The sequence below is a fragment of the Mirounga leonina genome, unplaced genomic scaffold (genome assembly GCF_011800145.1).
Source record: "Mirounga leonina isolate KUSES-001 unplaced genomic scaffold, KU_Mleo_1.0 Mir_175, whole genome shotgun sequence".
NCBI classification, from domain to species: Eukaryota; Metazoa; Chordata; class Mammalia; order Carnivora; family Phocidae; genus Mirounga; species Mirounga leonina.
This window is the reverse complement of record NW_023270453.1, coordinates 9,529,919-9,548,566: the sequence shown is the minus strand read 5'-3', so window position 1 is coordinate 9,548,566 and position 18,648 is coordinate 9,529,919. Positions and strand designations below refer to the sequence as shown.

General features: G+C 46.4%; 1 protein-coding gene across 2 annotated transcripts in view; it reads left to right on the top strand.

Annotated features, from left to right (window-relative positions):
- The window catches only part of CAMK1D (calcium/calmodulin dependent protein kinase ID), a 428,556-nt gene that overhangs the window by 371,821 nt on the left and 38,087 nt on the right, over positions 1-18,648 (top strand). For both annotated transcript variants that reach the window (XM_035021641.1, XM_035021642.1), the window contains exons 5-6: positions 736-862; positions 17,565-17,640. In XM_035021641.1, the coding sequence (XP_034877532.1) occupies positions 736-862; positions 17,565-17,640 (203 nt within the window). The remainder of the gene's footprint in view (positions 1-735; positions 863-17,564; positions 17,641-18,648) is intronic.

Below are 18,648 nucleotides of genomic sequence, written 5' to 3'. Positions count from 1 at the left end.
AAGAAATAAACTGACAAGTCTGAGAGGTATGCAAGGCTTCCCCAATATAAGGTTCACTTTTGTGAAGAAGACAAAGTACTGATAAGGGAAAGGGAATCACATTTCCTGAAAACCTCTAAGTGTCCAATACTGTGCAGGGTCCTCCACATCGCTCTTACTAAACACTGCTTTTCTTAATGCATTTACTATGTCCAAAGGTCAAGCATGTTCTTAAACTGTGATTAGATTGTGTGGCTTGATCAGAAATGATGAATACTTACAATTTGCATCAATGTGGATGGAACTGGAGGGTATTATGCTAAAAAGTGAAATAAGTCAATCAGAGAAAGGCAATTATCATATGGTTTCACTTATATGTGGAATATAAGAAGCAGTGCAGAGGATCATAGGGGAAGGGAGGGAAAACTGAGTGGAAAGAAATCAGAGAGGGAGAAAAACCATGAGAGACTCTTAACTATGGGAAACAAACTGAGGGTTGCTGGGGGGGAGATGGTTGGGGGATGGGGTAATTGGGTAATGGGCATTAAGGAGGGCACGTGATGTGATGAGCACTGGGTTTTATATGCAACAGATGAATTATTGAACACTACATCTGAAACTAATGATATACTATATGTTGGCTAATTGAATTTAAATTAAAAAAAAAAAAACAAGATTTCATGGCTTGGTGAGTCTCCCACAATGAAGCCAGCTTTAAACACACTTTGTCCATTTTTTTTCTTATTTTCCTTCCAGCCTGAAAATCTGTTGTACTACAGTCAAGATGAGGAATCCAAAATAATGATCAGTGACTTTGGATTGTCAAAAATGGAGGGCAAAGGAGATGTGATGTCCACAGCCTGTGGGACCCCGGGCTATGTTGGTAAGCGCAGTGTGTGTGTTCGGGTCCAATTTGTCTGTCTTAAAGCACCTGAGCCTGGCGCAGGATCACAACTGTCTTCGTTCCCCTCGAGGGGAGAATAAAAAGGCTGAGAGACATTGGAATGAGTTAGAAGAGAAGCAGTTTCCCCTGAAACCTTTTAATAGTTGGGGAGAAATCCTGTCTAATTTGGGTGTGGGCCTGAGTGGAGGCCTGGAGTTGATTTGGATGAATGCCCGGGTTCTGATGCCAGAAATATGGCATACATGTCCGTGTTTTCAAATGATTTACAGTGAGGTGCTAAGATATGATGAGGTGCAGACACAAGTAGAACATGTAAAATGTTGACATAGCAGCGACCAGAAAGAGAATATCGATAGGAGGAACCTACTTCATACCTTGACGAAGTCACTCTTGAAGTCCCTATCGGTACTGGCGAAGCCAAGAACTAAAGTTTTTCCTAAAATCAGAACCCCACCTTCTTTGTACCAAACATTGAGAATGCAGAAAAGGCTGTGGCAGAGCTGAACACGTGCATGCTGAGAAGCGCCTTCTGTCTTCTGGGGACCTGGAGAAAGGCCATGGGCATTCTTGGTGGTTTTCGAGACTTTGATATACACAAATGTATTCACTCATGTAGCAAATGTATACTAAGGTGCCTACTATGTACCAGCAGCTGTTCTAGGCATGAGGGTGAAGGCCGTGCATGAGACACACGGGGCGCCTGCCCTCATGGAGTTCACATTTTAGTTGGGAGTGACAGACACCAGACAAAGATGCGAAGAATGGGGTTGTTTCAGGCCACGGTAAGTGGAAAATGAAGAAAATAAAAGGGGAAAAAAATGAAGAAGATAAAATGGGAGCTTGCAATAGAGTGGCAAGGCACTGGGGGGATTAGGACGGCTAAGGGCAACAGGAACGAGACTGGGGTATTCACCTGCATGTGGAGAAGCATCCGGCCTTGGGGCTGTGAGGGGACAGAGTGTCCCAGGTGGAGGCATCAGCTTGGTGTCAAAGCCCTAAGTGGGAAAAGTCTGGGGAGAGGATACAAGCTGGGAATGTCTGAGAGCAGGGGGAAAGGGAGTTGGAAAAGACTTTGAAAAACGGAGACCAAGGCTGAATTCTCGTCATACACAACAGGATGGCTTTTCCTCATGAGAATAGGCAGCCCGCCTGAAAGAGAGGAGGGAATGTTCTATGAATGGCATCATTCCTGTTTGGTTTGAGGGACAATCATATGGCCTTCTCAGGCCAGGCTGAGGTCAGCAGGCCTCAAACCTCATGAGCCTGGGGCCCAGTGCATTGTGGGAAACTCCAAATGACCTCCGGGTCCCTTCTCGGCCCTTCGAGTGCTGGCATAACGTGGGTGTTAGATCACAACCCTCTCATATTTAAAGGTGCCCGAAGGACAGGAGAGAAGAGCTGGCCAAGGGGAACGGAGAATAACGTGAAGGGAAGCAACAGACTCAGGAGGAGATAAAGGCGGTGTGAGCGTCACGGGCAGGGACCGTGTCCCTGGTTGGTGTGTGCGCTGGACAGAGACGGGGAGGTGGTTCTGCTCACAGAGAAGCCAGCACAACCTTGGCCTGGATGAGATGCATGGCGCCCTGCGCATTCTCGGTTCTGGGCTGGTGAAGTGATGCAGCAGGACCCGGCTGGACCCCAACGGGGGGGACTTAGAATCGCTGCACGTGGGAGCTACATGCATGTGGGGGGGGGGGGGGGGGGGGGTGGGAGCAGGAGTGCGTGCGGTGTGTGTGTGGGATTTCTCCAGTTCAGTCCAAGCCTCCAGGCAAGCGGCAAATAAAAATGAATGAGATGTGCTTCTCCTCCTTTCTCTTCAAAGACACAGAGGAGAAAAACCTGTTTCATCAGGTGAATCAGGAAATGCGAAGGCCCGAGAGGTCATGGTGTCTGGTCTTCTTGCCAGGATGGCTTTGCTGTCTGCAGCGCAGTCCACGGCCCTGGCCCCCGCCGGGCCAAGGAGCTGCTGGGACTCGCCAGCTTCCCCCTGCAAGAAGTTGACTCTCAGGCTGCAGGGCAGATGTTCTGACACAAGTGTCCATACTAACATATGCATCACACTGTTCTCCTATTGGGCTCTGACACTGGAAAGCTCCAGCACTTTCCAAATGGGTTTTTGCTTCTTTGTGCCTTGGCAGAACCCAGGAACGGCACTTTCTCTGGGTTTCTAAGCGGCTGTCATCCCTGTGGTCTGGTTCTGTTTAGATGTCAGATGCTGATGAGTCTGGGAACTGGGAACAATGTGTAGATGTGGCCCTTAATGTTGCTACCCTAAAGGGTGGCAAGTGGAGCTGTCAAGTAATCCCATTGTCAAATATGGAATTTTCTTTGAGTGAGGAGGGAGAGAGGAACTCTGTGGGAATGTAGCTGTTCCGATCATTCATATTTGTTGAGCACTGAGATGCCTGGGGAGTCCTCTTAGAGCAAGGAAGGGGCTACATTGGGCAGCTCATACCTTGTAGACCTATACCTTGGGCAGTGAGCAGCAGAGTTTGGGCTGTTTCCTCCCCACCCCCCAACCCCCGCCCAGGCTGCATGGCAAACTCCTGTTCATCCATCAAAACCCACCTTACCTGTTGCCCCCTTTGGGCTGCTTTCCCAACACCCATTCTCTCTTTTGTCATCCTAGTTCTTTTCCTGACCTTTCCTGACCACTTTTTCACCATGGCTCTGACTACATTGTGTCAGGGTCCATAAGTATCAGTGTCTCTTTCCCACTGCACTGCAGGTTTTTCTACAGGGGGGATTATCTTATTCATCTCTGCACAGACGTTTGTTAAATTGGTAAAAACCCAAGGTTCATGATGAAAATTAGCATTTTTCTTTCTCTTCTCTTCTTCCAGTCATTCAGCATGCATTTATTAAATTCCTGTTATGTGCCATGCTCAGTGGTTTGGTGTTAGGAATATGAATATGTAGGGACAGCGTTTCTGACTTCAAAATGTTCACAGTATTGTGAAAGACAGAGGGCAAACAGGCAGGTTGAATAATGTCTGGTAGGTGCTACATTATTTATCACTTAAGGATTATTTATTTAGTGCCTACCTGCTATTCTAGGTACTGGGGATGCATCAGTAGAAAGGAAAAGAAAAACAGATAAAAGTCGCTGCCCTCAATCAAGGTGCTTACATTTGAGTGAGAGGGAGACAGACTGTATGCAAACAGCTAAGTTTATTACTTAATATCTTAAATTGATAGTACTATGGAGAAAAATAAAGCAGGAAAGAGAATAGGGTGTGTGTGTGTGTGTGTGTGTGTGTGTGTGTGTGTGTGTGTAGGGGGTTACAATTTTAAATAAAGTCATCAAGGCAGCCTACACTAAGAGGTCAAGATTTGATAGAAGTGAAGTCGCTGGCCATATTGTTATTTGGAAGAAGAGCATTCCAAGGATGGTGCAGAGGCCCTGAGGCAGGGGTATGTGGGGGAGGGGGGGCAACAGGAGCAGGGTGAGCAAAGAGGAGAGCAGTAGAAGGTAAAGTCAGAGAAGGAACAGGCAGAACATGTGCAGACCAGGACTTAGAAGTCATTATCAAGAGTATGGCTTTTACTCAGGGTTGGGGGAGGCATGGGAGGGTTCTGAGGCAAGACATGGCATGATCTGACTCTTACCAGGATACTTCTAGGAGACAGGTGGGGATTAGGAGAGATGCCAGGGTGCAGGGCCAGGGTGGAAGGAGGGAGACCAGTTAGAAGGCTCTGGAATTATCCAAGTGAGAAATGGTGGGGTCTGAGCTAGGTTGGCAGAGGGGACGTAGTGAGAAGTTGTCAGATTCCAGATAAAATTTGAAGGTAATGTCATGGAGATCTTCTGAAAAACTAAAAGTAGGGTTTTAGAGACAGAGAAATCAATGATAATTCTAAGGTCTTTTTGGCCTGAGCCCCTGGAAGGGTGCAGTTTCCCTTACTTGAGAAGTAAAACTCTGTGGAAAGAGCAGGTTGCAGAAATATTACCAGGGGCTCAGATTTTGATTTGTTAAAGTTTGCAAGGTCAAGAAGGCAGTTGGAACACAAGTCTGGAGTTCTGGGGAGAGATCTGATCTGCAACAAGATACAATCGATTCTCATTATGCACAGTAATGATGTTCTGTAACATCTCCTTGACCCTGAACTAGTAAATACTGACCCACTGTTCCCAGGGGAGATCAGGGTCAGATTCCTCATGAGCCTCTGGTCCTCTCATTTTCATCTACTGATTGATGCCTGACATTGTTTTACGTGTATTTCTGTTCAGTGACACCTTATTTAATATATAGTCTCGATTCATGAATGTTGAGCTCATGGTCAACAGCCCCATAACTTATGCCTAAAGGAAGCTTCTCTAGCTACATATTTTCTCTATAAGCACATCTCCACTTTCTTGTGCCGGGAACACTAGACGGCACTTCATCACTGCGCTTGGGGGCCGTTTTAAACCATGAATCTACAAAATGTGCAGAAATGTGAAAAACCTGACGCTAACTAGACCATGAAAATGATACTTGTTTATAACGTGAGAGTCTAAACAGGAGGGTAGAGTGTCGCCTTGTTTGAGGTCAAACAAGGGAAAGTGCGCCTTAGAAACTCAGCCAGAGCCTCTCTGCTCACGTCCATAAGTGACTGCAAAGGCATGGCAAGCATTGATTTGGTGGCTACAAATTTTAGCAAGGAGGCAAATTTACACAAGTACGGAACCCGTGTGTCATGAGGGTGGACTGTATTTGAGGGCTGACATCTAATAATGATGAAATAATGAAAAAAAAAGGGCTGTTTATCCCAAGTATCCCAGTGCACATGGTGCCTGAGAAGGCAAAGGGATCTGAGTACCTTGAACTTCACCCTTTACCCTTAACAGCTGTCCAGATATTTTGAAGCCGTGAACCTGGATGAAATGGCCAAGGGTGGCGGGGGCGCGGGGGCAGGGAATTATGGAGGAGAAGAGAGGTCCCACGGCTGAGCCCTGGAGACCTTGGGACTATGAGGGGGCAGCGTGTGAAGCGGGAAGAGAACCAGGGCACTGTGGTATCTTGGGAAGTGCTTCGGGTTGGAGAAAGTTCTTGTGTCCGTTGTTGCTATTAAATCAAGTAAGATGAAGACTGGGTGTTGACCTTTGACTTTGGGGGCCTTGACTTATGGATCATTTGAATGATTAATTGATTAAGCCAGTGGGAGCCTGACAGCCAGTGGGCACAAAGTGAAGCGGGTCTTTGTAAAGAGGACCCCAGCATGCTGTCAACCCTGGGGCTGGACGCCGCCACTCCCACCTGCCCCCCACCACTGGCTTATCTCTGCAAGGTCTTGGAATTTGGGATCTTGGACAAAGAAGCCACAGTCCCACCTCTACTGGTCAGTTTCGATTTGTACACAGGAGAGCCCAGCCCCATCGCCCCATCGGCACTCCCGATTCTGGGGTCCGTGCTGTCCAGGACCCCAAGCCAGATGCAGAGGGCTGCTCTCTGCTTTCAGCTCTAGTTCAGACTCCTTCTAGATAGAAGTATCGGCTTCAATTTGTGAAGGCTGTTGTTTTGTTGTTGTTGTTCTTACTGCTGTTGCCTAAATGGCTATTCAGCTGAATAGTGAATTTTGGCAATATCAAGATTACTTCAGTTTAAATGAGCTCTCTAATAATGATGAAATAATGAAAAAAAAAGGGCTGTTTATCCCAAGTATCCCAGTGCACATGGTGCCTGAGAAGGCAAAGGGATCTGAGTACCTTGAACTTCACCCTTTACCCTTAACAGCTGTCCAGATATTATGTGTCCTTTATGAGGAGCCGGGGTGCTTGCAGAGCATCAGCTCATTGATGGCAGGAGAGTGTGGGCATCTGTCCATCACTGTGTATGGGGTTCCCACTGCTGGCAGCTCCTAGAGCTCGCTCTAACACCTAAGGCCCCTCCAGTGGAGTCTGGCTGGTGGGTGATACAGACCCATATAAGGCAGCGTGTTTGCTGTATTTCAGAAGCAACATTACAAATACAGGTGAGAGAGGGATCAGCAAGGACTGGAATGACCAGGGAAAAACTCGTGGGAGAGGCGTGATTTGAAGAAAGAGTAGAATTCTGGACCAAGATGGGGAGAATATAAGCAGGAGAACAAAGGCCCAGAGTCCCAAACTACTTTTTGTCGGGTGTGGAAGAAATGAACAGACTCATTTGGCTCGGAGAGGGGGCTCGCATAAACAAGTACTTGGGGATAATTTAGAAGAAAGGATGGGGCTCTCTGGTGGCAATCAGCTTCTCAGGGTAACATGGTGGCAGTCAGGACGGTATTGACCTAGATTTGGAATCCATATAATTGAGCCAGGTGTAACACTCCCCTTGGTGTCACCAATAAGGGGAAAGTCAGAGCTAAGAAAGTTAGTAAGTTACTTACGTTGCTTGCTCTGCTACGTTAACTAAAGTATCCAAATGGTCTCTCTTGAATCACTAAATAGAAGCAGGCAGTCACAGAAAACACCCATTCTAGTCATGTCATTGATAAACTAAAGATGACACATCAACTCCTCTTGGTAGAGGAAAGCCTGTTGTTCTATTTCTTGATGTTGCGGTTTGTGCACTAATGTGATTTCTCCAATTCTGTGGGTCTCGTTCTCCTGATTTCAGAAAGAAAATTAAGCAGTTTAGAAGACCTTCAAACCATGGTCTATAGATTAAATGACAGAGTGCCTTGCCAGAGGAAGGCAAGCATGTGTTCTCTTGCTAGCAGGGTGACTCAGGAATCCCAAACTTCTCTTTAGAAGGGGCAGGAAGGCAGGGTGGCAGAGACTCGAATTGCTTCGTGATGTTTCTGAGCTAAATAAGACTTTCCTTTTTCATCGAGCCCTACTGACTGATGATCCACCACAGTGCACAGTCCTTCGTCTGGAGTCCACACCAGCAACCACACTGTTTCATTGTGGGATGTTGCTCAAAAATAGGAAGGCGCGCTTACACCTGGCCCACGGCTGTGTGTATCAGCACAACCACACCATGGTTCTTCACGTGGTGGCTGATTGTCATGTTACTAAAGCTTCGGGAAAAGGAGTCCTTCTGGTTTCCTTCCATAACTTACTTGTAGTGCTGCCCACACAACTCTTTGGTCTAGCTTGGGCTAAAAGAGTTGAAACAAGTTTCATCGTGTCTCTTGTAAATGGAAATGAAGAAAGGTTGGTCAATATTCTTGGCATATTTTTTTGACAGTTAGAGGAATGCCCTTAATTCATGAGACCGTGGCGTTCTTCGAGCTTGATTTGGGACTTGTGGCTCTGATGAGATCTTGGAAAGTAGTCTTTGCAGCCAGCATGGTGTTGGGATGAGGACCTCTGTTCTCCAAGCCACCCAGCCCCTAGCTGTTGCCAGTCACAGCACTAGGACAAGTAGCCTGCATATCTCTGCCATTGGTTAGACAGGTGGGAGGCCTGAGCCCTTCATTAAACTCTTGGGTTCTCAGTTTCTTGGAGGGATTAACTGAGCTCTCTGATTTTTTTCTGGTTCTGCCATATCATATATTTCTAGAGACACGTGACTCCTTTAAATCTATAAATATCCATGTGTCGAGAATACTGACACCATTTTTTCCCGTCTTCCCTCAGACCAGATAAGAAAAAAAGAGTAAGTTACCATCACCCATTTTTGTCCTCGTCGGCAACCTGTCACGGTGATTCCTCTCATCTTTCCCCGTGGGCCCTCTGGCCCTAGCGCTTCGTCCTTACTCTTCTGTGTGGCCATTTGTCCCACAGAGCTTGATTTTTTTATTTACTCCCTTAAACATCCCATTTTAGTATATGGCTATGAGCATCACGTCATTCTCATCCTCTTAGACCGTTGGTGTTGAAATGGGGTTTATAGAACTCGTAAATGGCCATGCAGGGCGCAGACAGGTAGGCAGAGGACCCAGATAAGAATTTTCTCTTTCCTTCTCTCTCAGCAGCTAGTCAGTGACAACCAGCAGCGAGCGTTTCGTCGCCCCGGGTGCGGCAGCCAGACCCCATCTGTTAGAGAGAACAGGGCCCCTTGAGTGGGAAGACTGCTCCTTCGATTAGCCTGACGGGGACAGAAGCTCCTTGTCAGCATATGGGCAGAGCTCACCCAGCCATGCCTTGGAGGAGCCCCCACTCCACGTGTCCAGTCCCCCTACCTCACTCTTCACTCTGTGCCCTTCTGCAATTTCTGGATGGTTCCTCTCTACATCACATTGGGACGGAGAGTCATAGTTTCCAAACTGGCAAGGAGGAAAAGAGGCCCTGTGCCCGTTTTGGAACTTACTGGGTTGTTGTTTTTTTTCTTTTAATGATCAAAACCCCAAACACCAGAATGCCTGTAAAGGTCCTCTCAATCTTGACGCGGAGCTTGTCAGATTTCAGAAGTAGTGAAGGTGCCATCCCGTTGCCGTCACGAACCCCGGAGGGCAGAGCCTGGATCTTGGGACCACCTCTAAAGGAGCACATCACAGTCTTATTTCTTGCCACGTTGCTCTGAATTGCCTCACTCAGAACACTTGCCCTCCTCCCTCCCACCGAATTCCAGGTCTCTCCCACATTTTCAAACACCAGCTGCCTTCCCATTTTCCACTCCCTTCCCAGTCCTCAGCCTCACCCCACCCCCTCCCACCGGCCACATTCTGGCTTTGGCAGCATTTGAATGGCAATCCAGCTCCAATCGGAACGGTAATTACAAACCGGGCCGATGCTTTCGAGGGGACTTTTCATGCCTGTGGTAACATTCAAGAGGCTACCAGGAAAATCAGAGCGAGCTGCTGTTTTGTGATGCAGTTTTAGTCAATTGCAACTCTAAGGGAAGGACGAGAAAGTGCAAAGGAACTTGTATTGGCAGAAGGACAGAGGGGATCCAAGAACACTCGTCTGACCTGCCGGGACTTTGGGTGGAAGGCAAACCACAGGCAAAGAATGAGTCTGTATTTCAGCTGTATTTTTATGTGCCAGCCACCCAGATGGCAGTACTCTAAACCTCGGTGGGGCAACACCATTTATGAGGACGCTCACAGTAAAGCCCCTCGTTATCCGGAATTTTTCTTTTTTAATCCCCCTGCTGCTGGTCGTTCCGCCGACAGAAACGGTTCTGACTCAGGGCCGTCGGTCCTGCCCCTCATTGTAATCGGTTCTTCCTAAAGCCAAATTCCACCTGAAATGGATGCCTGAATTTTATTTCCCTTGATCTGTAGAATTTTATTCATCAGCCCTGGACAGGCAGCCCCTGGGTAGAAATGTCCTGTTTCTCTCTCAGTGTTTGCAAGAAATCCTTCTTGCCACTTCTTGGACACGTGTTGTCACTGACTCTTTGGGGCTGGATTAGACACAAATCCCTAACCGTATTCCTTGACACGAAGGGTCCCATGCAACGCTTCACTTGAGCTCAGATTCTTTACCACAAAGACATAACTTCAGGATGAAGTAGCAGATGCCCTTCAAGACAGGAAACTGAGGCACAGAAAGTTAACAAATTCTCTGAGATACACAGGAATTTTGCAAACTCCAAAGAATTAGGGAAAAAATCAGGATACATTCATATTTATAAGTAGTCTTCTGGAACAAATTTTTTAAAAAAATTTTTATTGTTATGTTAATCACCATACATTACATCATTAGTTTTTGATGTAGTGTTCCATGATTCATTGTTTGTGCATAACACCCAGTGCTCCATGCAGAATGTGCCCTCTTTAATACCCATCACCAGGCTAACCCATCCTCCCACTCCCCTCCCCTCTAGAACCCTCAGTTTGTTTTTCAGAGTCCATCGTTTCTCATGGTTCGTCTCCCCCTCCGATTTCCCCCCCTTCATTCTTCCCCTCCTGCTATCTTCTTCTTTTTTTTTTTTCTTAACATATAATGTATTATTTGTTTCAGAGGAACAGATCTATGATTCAACAGTCTTGCACACTTCACAGCGCTCACCATAGCACATACCCTCCCCAATGTCTATCACCCAGCCACCCCATCCCTCCCACCCCCCCATCACTCCAGCAACCCTCAGTTTGTTTCCTGAGATTAAGAATTCCTCATATCAGTGAGGTCATATGATACATGTCTTTCTCTGATTGACTTATTTCGCTCAGCATAACACCCTCCAGTTCCATCCACATTGTTGCCAATGGCAAGATCTCATTCCTTTTGATGGCTGTATAATATTCCATCGTATATATATACCACAACTTCTTTATCCTAGAACAAATTTTTCTAACCTCCCTTTAGAAGGAATTATAATTGGGGCCAATGAAATGAAGAATCGGCTGCAGCTGGGCATTGCACCTTGCAGCCATGACAGACTGTTCTCACGCCCGTGGCGCTGCCAGCAATGATGAATGGGCAGTTCCTGGGATGCAGTCTCTAGAACTGTGCCTGGACCGAGAGGGGACTGTAGAAGTATGTTGGTGAATAAGTGAACAGAAGGATCTGTAACTCAATGGACAGAGGGACCAACTGGATAGGAGGTTGGTATAGGGAGTTTGAAGGCTCCCTCCAACTCAAAGATTCACGTCCTCAGTCGTGCCCTTCCATCACTTGGGGCCCAGTTCAGGTCTGATTTCTGAAGGTTCTAATGCAAAGGGTGGAAATCTCCATTTATGAATCATTTCCATTATATAAAGCTAGAATCAAGGCAAAGTACTAAACGACATCAAGGATCTGTCCATCCTTAATTCTAAAAAATAATAAACCCTCTGTTCTCTTTTTGTTCCTGTGGTTCTCTCAACCCTTCATCCTTACATAATGAACTACTATTAGCTCTCTCTGTAACTTATTATGTTTATTATTTTCATGAAGCCTCATTACAGTCCTAAAGGGTGGGATCTGTGAATGTTCCCATTTTACAGATGAACAAACTGGAGGCTTAAAGAGATCAAATGGCTCGCCAAGTCCACAGGTGTAATAAGTGGGGGATCCCAGATTTCTTTTACTGAAGGACATGAACTTGGTAACAGGGTGAGCTAGTCTCCGTCTCCTCCTCTCTCTGCAGAAAGTGCTCTTCAGCACATCCCTGAGAGCGCAGGAAAAGGCAAAATTCCTTTTCTGTTTTTTTAGAGCCTGGGGATTGAGTATCACCCCCACGCCAATAGACAGCCCCTCTTCCCGCTTCCAGTTAGACTTGGTTAGGCCCTTCTCTTCTCTTTCAGTAAGGAATATGGGCAATTTAATTGTTTTAAAAACAAGATGAAAGGTTTCTGAATTTTTTTTCCTTCCTTTTTGAAACCTCTGGAGTCCTTCCCTTTACCAGGAACCCTTGCTCTCAACCAAAATAAAACAGCTCGGGTTGTAGGACGTTTCCCACCCAGTGGAATTTTCCAGTGGGTTGGTAGCAAGTCTCCCAGCAGTAAATTCGATTATTTTACATTTTGAACCAACTGTTTCATTAAAAAGCATGAGAAAAGCCTCAGAAAAGAGGACCATATCTGTCGGTCCGAAGATATCTCCAGTAGCTCGGGGATGCTTTGCTAAAGCTGCATCCTATACGTGGTATCAGAACTTCTGTTTGCTGGAGTAAACGAAACCAGCCAATGGGATGCTGTTTCTGTCAGGGATGGCAAAGAGCACGGAATTGTTAACCCCAAGATCCGGCTGGGAAGGAAGTTCTGAGAGATCACTTGATAGAATATCTTTTCTGCCCTTGAGACCGAAAAGTAGTAATTCTGAAATCCCTTTGAAGAAAAGTTTTACAAGGAGAGCGGCACGCATGACAATCGGCCACATGCAGAGACTTAAGGCTAATTCTGCCTGTTTTTATCCCCCAAATTCATGTCAGGAATAGCCATTTGTTAACCACACAGACTATGCTAAGCCCTAAAAATACAGACCCGAGCGATGTGCTTGTGGTCAGGGGGCATGAAGCCTGGTATTTGACAGTGTGATTCACGCAGCGGGGAAGAGATGCAGAAGGTCCGGTAGGGCGTCCGGGAGGCTGGCGTGCTATGGGATTTGGGTGAGTGGACCTGGGAACCCAACACGTGTCACCCAGGCAGAGCTGCTCCCACTCAACCACTACCCATCTTGCGCATGTCCTTTTCAGCACCTCCGGGGGGCTCTGTTCCCCTGACAGCCCCTGACAGCCTCCAGGGACCGGGACTTCAGATGAGCTGGAGGAATGCAAGAGTCCTCTTGCCTCAATTCCTTTCCTTCAGTCTAGGCTGTACCAGGAGACAAAGCCCTGTCCTGCTCTACCTGGGGGCTGATGGCATCACAAACAGGCTGCGGTGTGTTTTCATGACAGCTCTTTTTGTCAAGTGTCAATAGTTCCAATTAAGTTATTTCAGTTTAGGGGCGCCTGGGTGGCTCAGTCGGTTAAGCGTCTGTCTTCAGCTCAGGTCATGATCCCAGGGTCCTGAGATCGAGCCCCGCATTGGGCTCCCTGCTCGGTGGGGAGCCTGCTTCTCCCTCTCCCTCTGCCTGCCCCTCTGCCTACTTGTGCTCTCTCTATCTCTCTGTCAAATAAATAAATAAAATCTTAAAAAAAATAAGTTATTTCAGTTCAAAGCCTCCCTCTATGAGGAGGTGTGGGGGTGGTGAGATTCACTGTCACCCTCCCACTACACGTGAAATGCGTGAGTTGCACTGGGTACAGTCAGAAGAGAAAATCGTTTCTCTGTCAGATGTTCTTCGGCATCTGACAGTGTTGGGGGGGCGGTGGATTTGTGGTGGGCATGGCTCGGAGAAGCCTTCCCACTTTGCAAGGCCCCTGGTCGGCTGTGCTCGGGGCCTCCTCTGCCTGGAAGCGCATTTGTTGTCTGAGAGTTTGTAAATTGGTTGCTGTGACTTTTTAGAATTACAGCCGAATTCTTGCCAAGGATTATATAGTATAAGATTAATAAAGTAATAAAAAGATTAATAACATAATACGAGGGAGCATAGCTGGTTCTCAAAGTGGCACTTGGTCTCTCAAGTGATCAGAGCCAGAGGTAGAATCTCACAGAGCACTGGCTACAGGCTGAAAGGATCTGGGAGAGGGTAGGAGGTGGGCCAAAAACCAGGAGAATTCAACAGGTTGGCCAAACAAGGGGAGCCAACTGCAGGACCCAGAGGAGAACAGGAAAGAAAATATGCCAGCAGATCCCAGGGATTCAGCATGATTTGCTCGCCATAGCAGATTGTCAGGAGGGTTCTGAATATTGCCTGAGAATTGATGCTTTCCAAGAATCACTACGAGATGAAAAGTAGCTAAAGGGATATAGTAGGCTTGTTCAAACAATGTCCCAGAGAACATTTGTTGTTGTTTTTTTTTTAAGATTTTATTTATTTATTTATTTATTTATTTATTTATTTATTTATTTATTTACCCAGCGGGAGAGGGAGGGAATCTCGAGCAGACTCCGAGCGAAGCATTGAGCCCGATGCGGGGCTCGGTCTCATGACCCTGAGATCATGCCCTGAGCTGAAATCCAGAGTCGGGTGCTTAACCGACTGCGCCACCCAGGTGCCCTGAGTACATTTGGTTTCAAGAATCAAATCAAGAGTGGAATTGGAATTAAGGCCATTAGTGTGTGTTGCCATGAATACAATTTTTAAAAATATTTTTGGTTGGTGAGAATATCCTTTCCCAGATCAGTCCGCTTTCTCTTTTTTATTGTTACATTACACGTCCAAGGACTTTACTCTCTCCATTTGTTTCAAGTGCAGTGAAGAATCTCACCTGAAGGCCAGTGGTTCACCTGTCAACAATTGGTTAAAAAATGTTTATTGTGCTGTTGTTGACAGAACCTAGATAAGACACAACACCAGAAAGAACAAGAAATGTTTGGCACAAGTACATAGACTTCTACCCCCAGTATTGCTACCTCGATGTTTGCTTGTTAATCGTTTAGAAATTTTCCCACTAACACCCAAGCTACTGATCCTGTCATCCTTCTGTCAGCAGCTCCCTTTTGTCAATTGTGAGACTAGAAGCATCTGAGAAAGATCCAGATACCTTAAAAAACAAAACAAAACAAAACAAATTTGATGTTATAAACTTTACCACTTAAACAAAATCTAGTATTTTAAAAATTCTGTGTGTCATCTGTGGCTTCAGGAGTCTAAACATCACAAGCAACATCCCAGTTCCACACTGCATAAAAATCAGCCACTTGGTTTTCAAGTGCACGCGGGGCCTTGCACGGTTCTCCAGAACGCGGGTCGCTCTGCCAGCGCCAAGGGGAGATGCTGAGTGTGCACGAGCCCCTGGGCATACAGACTTCTGGAGGGACCCCGCGTTCTTTATTCTTTCTTTTTCTGAGTGAGGGATGGTGGCCAGAATTTCCCTCTTTCTAAAAGGCAGGGAAGGAGGGAGAGGGGGAAGAGAAGGAGGAAGAGGATGTTTTTTTAAGGAGCCCTCCCTCTCATGCCCAGAGTGCTGGAGAGCGGAGTCTGGGGAGCTCCAAATAATACAGTATCAGCTCCTCCTCGGAGTGAAACCTGCTTTGCAGGGGCCGTGAGTCTTACCCCTCTACACATCATGGCTCAGGGGATCGGCTCAGTCTTTGCTTATAAACTTTGGAATCAGCTGTTGGAGGGGCCGACCTCTTCCTTTTCAGGGCTCCTTCCCCATGTCTGTCACCCGTGTCACACCTGGTACGTGACATGAGCTTGTGCCCCAAATCCCGCACTGAACTCTGGCTGCCCCTGCACCACTGTTGGACAGTCGATGCCCTGGAGTGGCTGAGCCTGGCTAGCTTGCCATCTCCCTAAGGAGTCCAGCAGATCCCATGACATGGAAGCCAGGGCTCCTGCCCACCAGCCTGGCTCTGTGCTCAGGATATCTGCCATCTGTCCTGCTGGGAAGTGACACCGGGTCAGACGTCGCCGATGAGCCATCTGTGCCTCCCTGAACTTTCCGTCAGGGCACACGGATGGCTCTGGAGGCTCAGAAATAAGCTCCTTACAGAATGCAGTCACCTCCCACCATCTGTGCCCTTGTGGCCGCTCAGACCAGAACATCAGCGCGGAGAGAGCATACGTCCTAAATCAGCAAGACATTTACTGTGGTAAACGGCTCCCTTTTGTCAGTTGCCATAATAGGAGTGTCTGAGAAATATGCTCTTAGCAGTTATAGGGAAATGGAAGTATCGATGTGGCCAGCTCCCAATTATCCAAGGGCCACTTCTCCGATTTGTGAGTTCCCTAGCTTCATAGTTCTGTTTCTCCTTTCGCTCTTGCACTGAGGGTGAACGAAGCAAAGAAAGGACATATGTATTTATTTTGCTCTTGGTAAAAAAGACAAAAATAAAGTCTAATTCAAGTGTGGAGGAATGGGGGCTGAAATCGGAAAGTAGATTTGGGGGTTATCTGTGGATTGTATTTCTTACCATCCATCATAAACAGAAACTTTCAACAAAAGTTTGTATAGTCCCCAGTCCTACTTAGGAAAATTTATCGTAACAAACATAAGAGAGGATTTCCCTGTTAGTTTTCCTGCAACGGGACTTTTCTTACAGACTAAAGAAGCACTCACTTTAACCGTAAATATATTTCAATGGATGGAACTGGGACAAGGGTGAGATCGACCTGGTTCAAATCCCAGCTGGTCCATATCTACTGGGTGGCATCAGAAAGAGAACTTCTCTGAGGCTCATTTCCCTTAGATCAGGTGCAGCGAATGATCATCATGAGGGTTGCTGAAAGGGTTATAGTAGAAAACATTTATGAATAACCCAGGTCACGACAGGGAGTTGGTTTAGAGACCAGTTTCTCAGTGGATCACTTTGGGCAGGTTCCTGGAACTGTCAGTCCCTCTGGGTCCTCACCTGTGACTTGAGAGTCATCATGATAATGATAATTAAGCTCTTCCCCTCAAGGCCAGTCAGGGTAAGTGAGTTAATGCATCCCAAAGCCATAGAACACACAATCCAGCAGACAGCTAGTTTTACTTTGTCTACTCTCTTAAGTTTTCTGGAAAGTCTATGCTAAAGACATGTCCGTCAAGTATATTTGGGGGAAAAGGAGATTTTGCTTGTGAAGATGCACTGTTTTTCTTATATTTATTTAGTCTTTGCACAAATACATATGGCAGCCACTTCCAGCTGGGAGACACTGGGAGTGGGTATCCAACCCGGGGCTCAAGCCACAAGGCCAGGAACAGAAAGTGCAAGAATAGGACAAAATAAGCTGAGACAGGCTGGAGGACTCTTGGATTAGAACCGAGGAATTGGAATTAAGGAGTGTTTTTGCTGTTTCATGGATGAGAAACACCTGCCCCAAACCTTCGAGAGTGAGCTGAGAGCAGGCCTAAGGTAGTTTCCCAGGGACCAGATTTCAGGTCTCACCTTCCCTGGATTGTGAGCTCCATGAAGGTATTAGGAGAAGGGTTCACTTTCATGCCCCCACGGCACCCAGGAGGGCCCTACCCCAGGGGCCAGAAATGCTTCCCTGAATTAATTTTAGGTGAAGTCACACCCCAGGCTCCAAGTGGAGTCCACCTGTCTCTGACTCAGTCTCGTCTGAGCTGTGGTACCTAGCACAGCACTGACATGAAATAGTCACCCTATTCCAATTCATTGATAGATTGATTAGTTGAACTTTTTTGTTAATCTCATTACACACACGCACACACACACACAATGCTCTCATGATTTTCTAGCTAGAAAAACCAACACATAAAATAATTTCTATATCTCTACCCAGTTTTTAGAATCACAGAAAGCTCAGCCTGGGGGGCAGACAGAAAAAGAGAAGAAAAATCTAAAAAAATGTTTTATGTCTCGGGCGTTTAAATAGTCAGGCTTGTGTCTCTCCTTTATCACTTCACAGCTCCTGAGGTCCTGGCCCAGAAACCATACAGCAAAGCTGTTGACTGCTGGTCCATCGGGGTGATTGCCTATATCTTGTAAGTATTGCTTGCCACCTTGGCTGGTTTTTTCTTTCTTTCTTTTTTTCTTTTTTATTGTGGAAAAATATACATAACACAAAATTTACCACTTTTACCATTTTTTAATGAACTGCTCAGTGGCATCAGGTACATTCACAGTGTTGGGCAACTATCACCACCCGCCATCTCTGGAACTTTCTCATCTTCCCAAAGGACAGCTCTGTCCCCGTTAAACACTAACTCCCTGAAGTCCCTGGCAGCCACCCTCCTACTTTCTGTCTCTGTGCATTTGACTACTCTTGATTCCTTGTGTCAGTGGGATCATCCAGTATTTGGCCTTTCGTGACTGGCTTTTTCATTTATCATAATGTCCTCAAGATTCACCCATGTTGTAGCAGGTGTCAGAATTTTCTTCTTTTTAAGGCTGAATAATTGTCCATTATATGCATATAATACATTGTGTTTTTCCATTTATCCATCAATGGACAGTGGGTGGTTTCCACCTCGTGGCTATTGTGCCTAATGCTGTTACGAACACAGCTGTACAGATGTCTGCCTTTAGGGGTATACCGGAAGTGGGGTTGCTGGATCATATGGTACTTCCGTTTAACTTTTTGAGGAATCTCCACACTGTCTTGCAAAGCAGCACCCTCGCTTTACGTTCCTGACAGCAATGCGCAAGGGTTCCAGTTTCTCCACACCCCTCCCAACACTGATTTCCCATGTTTTATAATAGCTGTCCTGATCGGTATGAAGTGCTTTCATTGTGGGTGTGATTTGCTTCCTCGTTTTTAAAATTTATTTGTAGTGTGCTTGTTTGAGTTGACACACAGTGTTAACATTAGTTTCGGATGTACAACATAGTGATTTGAACTCTATAGCTTACGCTGTGCTCAAAAGTGTAGCTGCCCTCTGTCACCTTACAAGGCTATTACAGTATCATTGACCATATTCCCCGTGCTGTACCTTCCATCCCCATGACTTAGTCTTTCCATCGCTAGAAGCCTGGACCTCCCTCTCCCCTTC